Here is a 6,887-nt window from a genome sequence, read left to right on the forward strand (position 1 = left end):
CGTTTTTTTGGTAGTTTTTATTCACCCGCAAGTTTGCATTTCATTAATCTTGCTAAGTTGGGCATTTCTTGGTCGCCGTCTCAGTCCTTCAGAGGGTGGGGACATAGTGCTCGCAGAGCCCAGCTCCCTGTCCCTGGGCTGGCTGCTCGAGGAGAGCATCACGGGCCTGCTTTCGCGGATTTCGTGGTGCGCTCCCCTTCAGCCTGAAACCCAAACCACCGTCACCGCCTGTGCTTCCACTTTGTTTTTGCTAAGGACGCTGTACCTTTTTATTTTTAATCATCTTTTTGCCTCAATTTCATTGTTATTTTATATAAACTGTGAATTCTAAAATTAAAAACATGGAATATTTTTATTTTTTGTTAGAATTTCTCTGCAAAGAATGTCCAAAAATCCACATTCACATCGATCGTATAGACAAAAAAGACGTCCCGGAAGAACAAGTGTACATGCGAAGGTGGCTTCATGAGCGCTTTGAAATAAAAGATAAGTGAGTACCGGCAGTTCCGCACTTCAGCAGCGTTGTTCCACCTAAATTTCAGCGCCGTGAGCCCTTAGGACGGCCGCGGCGCTGCACTGAGCACGCCTTTACGAAGTGCACTCGGGCCCCGCTCTGTGCAGCTCGGTCCTCCTGGGAGCCTTCGCTGCCCTGCGTCCCCGTAAAAGAGCGTGTCGTAGCTGGTCCCCCCATTTTCACTCGCAGTGTCTCCAAAGCGATGCTCTGTGGTGAGATGCCACGTTTAATGGGAAAAGATAAGGCACCACACGATGCCCCGAAGCTGCCGCCCCAGCTCAGATAAAGTGGGGTTGGTGGGGCCAGCTGCCAGGCCAGCAGCATGGGCAAGTGGGGCTGAGGGAGCAGACTGCGTCCCTGTGTGCATGGGACGTGACACCCGCATTTTGCTGAAAGGAGGGTGGGGCAGGTGTGTTAGGTGCCCTTGGCTGAGGCACGACTTGAAGAGGTCACATGGGGCGTGCGAGCTGCTTACTGAAGAAGCCGCAGGTGACGTGGGCAAAGCGTATGAGTGTCTCTTTGATTTCATGCACATTTCGAAAGGCAGGAGTTCCAGAACTTTCTTTTCTTTTTCGGCAGACAGACAGTGGGCCCTGGGTTCCGACGGTCTCTGCGTAAGGGCTGCAGGACACACTGTGTGCTTGCTGTTGGCTCTGCTGACAGCGGGCGTTTTATCCTTTCTGACGAGTAGCCTGCTTTTTGAAGAACAGGTTTTACACATCTGTACTTCTGTCTTCTTCTTGAAAAAAACGGACTCCTCCATTATAGTTATAGAACGCTCTATTTTATAAAGGCCACATTGAAAAGGATGCTTTTTTAAAGACTTTAAAGAACAGTTTCAAAGCTATGTTTATGTGCAGAAACTTCCCCGGGGGCTTTGTCTCCTCACGCGCACCTTCTCGGGGGGCTGCGGCTGGCTCTCCCTTCCTCACTGCGTTCCGGGAGAGTTTCCCCGTGGAGAGCACCCAACAGAGTGCTAACCTCAGTGTGTGGGACTGTGCAGTTTACAGACAAGTAGGTGGGTTTCTGCATTCTCCTGACTCTCGATTGTCCAGGACGGTTTATTGAACCAGCAGTGCCACACACTTTGGTTATGGGAGAAATTTTAAAAGTAAGATTGCTATGTTTTGACATGAAAATCTATTCTCAGAAAAAAAAAGCCTGAACAGTATGTTTACTATCCAATGTGCTTCGTGTTATGAGTATTTATACATATTTAGGATGAGTCTGGCTGTTTTAAAACAGTGGATATTGCTAGGGAATGATTTATAAGGCAGAAGAAGGACTTTTCATTTTTGTACAATTATGTTTGAGATTACTATATTGAATGTGTTATGCTATTAAAACTTCACATTTTTAAAATAAGATGGGGAATGAATTAACTTTACTTTTCCTCGGCTGCTTGTGTAATTCCAGGGGCTGGGACTTTCATGCCGTCAGCACTGCTGACCGGTCCCTGCCTTCCGGTGGTGGGGGGAGGGGGATAGGGGCAGGTGGAGAGAAGGTGAGGGGGCTCATCGCCCGCCTGTGGGTCAGGTCACGGCAGAACGTTGCAAGAGCGTCCCCGTTCCATGGGTGGAAACCACTGCACGTACTATAGTGCGTGCGCTACTCCCTGACCGTGTCGGAGTCTTTGAAAAGTCTACAGACTCCAGGTAAACCTGGTCTCTGCTGGTTCCCTCTTCTTCTCTGTTTCTCAAGGACCTGCACCTTCAGTGTCCAGCGCATGATAGGTGCCCACTAGTGTTTGTTGGATTACAGTGTTGAAATAACTGGAACTGAAACTTACAGTTTTCTGCATTCCGGCCATAGGTTGCTTATAGAATTCTACGATTCTCTGGATCCAGAGAGAAGAAACAAATTTCCTGGGAAAAGTGTCCATTCTAAACTAAGTCTCAAGAAGACGTTACCATCACTGTTGATCCTAAGTGGTCTGACTGCCGGCCTGCTCGTGACCGAGACGGGGCGCAGGCTGTACGTGAAGACCTGGGTCTACGGGACCCTGATTGGCTGCTTGTGGGTTAGTATTAAAGCGTAAGCCTGTCTGCGGCGGCGGCGTGCCGCGTTGGTGGTTCTGGGCGGCTGCGCACTGCATCGCATTGTCTCCCGAATTTCACCAGACGCGCAAATAAAGCCTTACTGATTGAACATTGGATAACACGGAGTTTCTGACTGAAGCCGCAGTTGGTCTGGGCAGGCTCACAGGGTCTCGCAGCTTCAGTGCGGGCGCTGGCATTGTCTGCGGGCTGATGTCGGCCTCGGGAGACGGTTGGACTGTGTCACCCGCTACGGCTGTGTAACTCAGCGGCACTCGCGAAGGTCAGTTTGCAGTATACTCCATGGTGTTTGCTATTTCCAGTTTTTTACGACTTTGCTGGTCCAAACTCTCATCACTGAAGTGTTAAGTATCTCACAGCTATGTAATATTTTGCTTTTTGCATAGTTTCTCCAAGTCAGTGAAAGAAACTGTATTTAAGCACCGAGGGGGAGAGGAGGAAGGGCCGGGACTGGCTCGTGGTGAGCAAGCTCTGGGGCACCTGCTCTACGCGCCGATTTCCGCTTACTTTGTATTTGCAAAATAATTCCCATCTCTAATATTTATTGAAACAACGTAATTTGCACACCCTGTACTCTAACAGAAGACTGATGTATAAAATATGAGAATTAAGTGTAAGTTAAAATTGTGACCCTCATTCTTGTAACAGAACTTTAAACTGCCCAGCCTTTTGAAGATTTAGACTAAGCTCTCAGACCTTCTCAACATCTGTGCCGTAAGTACTTGAAAACCTGGAGGTTTCCTTTTATCTTTTTATCAAAGCAATCACTGTGTCCCCTTGTCGGACCTGGTCCCACCAAAGTCTGAGGCCAAGGGGCCTCCAAGCGTCTCTGGATTCACTAGCACGTGCCTTCTTCCTGTCGCTCCTGGGCTAGCAGAATGCCCACCCTAATCCTCGGGGCAGGCTGGGGCCGGGGCCCGTCCCCCCCCCTCCACGAAGGTGGGCCGCATCAGCTCTCCTGCGGGCGCCTTGCTGGCTGCAGCTAAGACGTTGTGCATTAGTGTCATGTCGAGAACTTCACCTCTCCAGCCAGTGAGATGCGGACTCGCTCTGTCAGCGCGGAGCGTGTGCTGTAGCCCCTGAGGGCAGTGGGGACCCGCAGCTTGCCCGCGCCGCTGGGACCCAGAACTGTGTTTCAGTGCCGAGCCAGAGTTCGGTCCTGGAACAGAGACCCGGTGCGGGAGGACTTGTCCTCAGGAGCAGGTCTGCGCTGCTGATGGGTTTGGTCCAAACGGCGATGTAGCTCTGGCCTAAGCGCAATGGCTCCTGGCAAAGAAACGGGAAGCAGGAAGTGAGAGGAGTTGTCTCTCCGGCTCTCTGGGAGCAGAGGGCGCCGTCTGGGCAGCGCCTCTGAAGAGCACTGGTGGGGGCGCTGGTCTCTGCAGCAGCCTGTGCACATGCTCACACTCGCCACACACGTCCCCACAGGAAGCACTCGGCCCGACCGGGGACTGGGGTGGGGTCGGCAAGCCCGAGGCTCAAACCAGGTCTCCGAGTCTTCTGCCTGGGAACTGACGTCAGCCTGCCGTGTGTCTTTGTTCTGTGCTTGCTTCTGAGTTCTGGAGTTAGACCCTGCTGCTGTCGGATCAGAATAAACCTGAGTTGTGTTACTGACTTCGGATGGAATGGACATGCTCTAAATTTAAACTTTAAGAAGCAATACCATTAGAATTTTATTGATTATAACTGATTTTAAAAAGGCAAAGTGAACCGCATAAAATCACTTGAAAATCATGTTTTTTATCACTATTCTTATTCTTCTCACAAAGGGTCTTTAAAATATTTGTTAGTTAAAAAATTTGTGTCAAAATATTTGGAAAGTTAGAAGCTTCTTTTTAACGTGTATTGATATCATTCGAATTATTTTCTAAAATTAAGACCCCATATCTACTTGTAAATCTCTTCACATAATATCATTTAAGCTTTTGTTTGTGTTATCATTGATTTACAGCTTAGTTATTATTTAGTTTTTCTTTGTAAGAACGCCATAAATGTGCATGCTTTTATGTTTTTCAGAAAAGACTGTGTTTAGATGAAAGTAAAAGAAAAAATAAAATCTTTCACTGTCTGATGTGTGTGCTATTTAATACTTTGTGACCCACACTTCACCAGCAGCCTTCCATTGCGTGAAATGGGCTTTATGGCTGGGCCCACGTTCTGAATATGTAAAGCTGGGATACTTTTTTTAAAGTATTGAGCCAGTTTTTAAGAATATAAATATTATTATAACACCGCAAATTGTGAAGCAGCGTATTAGTTTGGTTGTCTGAACTCGTCTGTGTTTTGTATAAGACGCACGGCAGGTATGGACTGCCCGAGTCTTCTCAAATCTGTGGGACCTCTCTTGGGCGCAGGTCAGCTGTCTGAAAGGAGCAGGCTGGGGGCCGGGCCTGTGGGACCAGCCCTCTCGCCTTTCACAGCGGTGGTTTCTGTGCGTTCAGGCCTGTGGGATTCCTCTTTGGTTCCGCGTGGTGCCCTCACGTCCCGAGGACAGGAGCTTCCTTCTTTCCCGTGTAACACTGCACGGTTTATCGTTGTGTTTACGGAATAGGTCTGAGTGGATAAAGTGATTGAATCGGATGGACGGTTAAAAAAAAAATGTGTAGAACATCTGCCTGTCAACTGTGGGCGGCGCCAAGTGCCTGCCAGCTGCGCAGCAGACTCGCATATGAGGGGACGGCGAGTGTCTGCCACAGTAGTATTTCCTGTGTGCAGACTCGATGTGCAGGAAATAAACTTCAACCTTGGCTGTGTTTGTTCCGGAAGTGTCATTTTGGGGACAAGGCCGTCTTGGCTGTGTTGCAGAGACCACCCCCAGTAAGTTACGTTACCTCTGTTTATGAGCAGGACTTGGGGGGTAGTGTGTACTGTGAGTTACACGTAGGGTTTCTGGAGGTCCCAGTGCAGACCTGGGGGAGTGCTGGGGTGGAGCCTGCTCCATGCGAAGCGCCCCTGTCAGCCAGTGTCCTGGCCCGTGTCCCGACAACCCTGTGCCGTGCGGGCAGCGAGGACTCTGTCGCCTCGAACCCCTGTCCCCGTCCGTGCTCACCCATGGGCTCTGTGTGGCACCAGCACCGGCGCGCCAACACCACACGTGTTGTAGGTGTTGGCGTGCGGGCCAAACTGGCGTGAGGCATGTGAGATGCAGTCCAGTGGGCTGAGAGTGTGTGCCACGCCCGAGCTGCCCTCCCTGTGTGCCGGTGTTTGCTTTTTGTCTCTGTTTCTCCATCCCTCTCTCTGTCATGAAGGGTTTCACATCAGAAGTGACCCAGGACACAGGGTCCTTCCATGTGTCTTTGCCGCTGGCACTTCCTGGCTCTGCGTTTCTAACCCCTAGGCTGCTACTCCCTTTCCTGATACATTTTGTTAGGGGCCATTAGCTCTAATCTAACCCAAACCAGCCAGGCAGTGTCCATTTACCATGGCCTTGAGGCAGCACAGAGCAGAGAGCACGGAGGCACTGGTCTGAGGGTCAGGAGAGCCAGGTGCCAAACACGGGGCAGTGGGCCCCTTCTGCCTGGACTGCAGTCTTATGTGGCTGAATTGCGGGGTGGAGACTTTGCCCCTTCCAGTCCACTGCCCCCTGCCCTCTGCATTTCCCAGCATCCTCCCCAGCCTGATGCCTAGGGCCACCTGCAGTCACACCTTCCACCTGTCTCCCAGGTGAGTCTACTCGAAGGTCTTCTCCTGCCACCAACAGCTTTCTCTTTACAACACCCTCCCCCAACAGCCCCTAACCCCTGGGTTTACAACACCGAGACTTAAGTGTCACAGGTGAAGCCCTGGCTGGTGTGGCTCAGCGGGTGGGGGACCGGCCTGCTGAGTCATAATGCCTGCCGCGCAGAGGGGCCGTGTGGGCGAAATGAACTCACAGGCCAGGCAGGGGGCAGGCACAGAAACGTGGCCGCGGTTGTCACGCGTCATGTCAGTGAAAGATGCCACTGCTGGCCTGCCGCACGGTGTGACAGCCGAGGTTGAGGGGTGTGCTTAGCGCGGCCAGGCCCGCAGAGGCTGCTGGGCGGCATGCTTCCTTTCTGCAGAGGAGCAAGCCCTCTGTCAAACCTGGGTGTTGCCCATTGAAGGAGGAGATGCTTTTGCTGGAAAGCCGGTGCCTGACAGGGCAGCGGGAGCTAATGGAGCGAGTTGCCACCTGAGTCTGGGGAGAGAGCAGGTGTGTTTTACAGACGCCATCTTCCTTTCTCCTGTGGGCTCAGAACAGGTGGCTGCACCGCTGCCGGCTCTGCCCCAGGGACGGAAGCGAGAGATCACGGCCCAGGCTGCAGCCGTGGTGCTGTGGGCGATACCAGGCCAACTTG

General features: G+C 51.5%; 1 protein-coding gene across 2 annotated transcripts in view; it reads left to right on the plus strand.

Annotated features, from left to right (window-relative positions):
• The window catches only part of AGPAT5 (1-acylglycerol-3-phosphate O-acyltransferase 5), a 33,494-nt gene extending 28,855 nt beyond the window's left edge, over nt 1-4,639 (plus strand). For both annotated transcript variants that reach the window (XM_053916534.2, XM_024578716.3), the window contains exons 7-8: nt 367-490; nt 2,327-4,639. In XM_053916534.2, coding sequence (XP_053772509.1) covers nt 367-490; nt 2,327-2,552 — 350 coding nt within the window. In that variant the 3' untranslated portion in view covers nt 2,553-4,639. The remainder of the gene's footprint in view (nt 1-366; nt 491-2,326) is intronic.
• Nucleotides 4,640-6,887: the final 2,248 nt, after the last annotated feature.

Source organism: Desmodus rotundus, chromosome 13 (assembly GCF_022682495.2).
Source record: "Desmodus rotundus isolate HL8 chromosome 13, HLdesRot8A.1, whole genome shotgun sequence".
NCBI classification, from domain to species: Eukaryota; Metazoa; Chordata; class Mammalia; order Chiroptera; family Phyllostomidae; genus Desmodus; species Desmodus rotundus.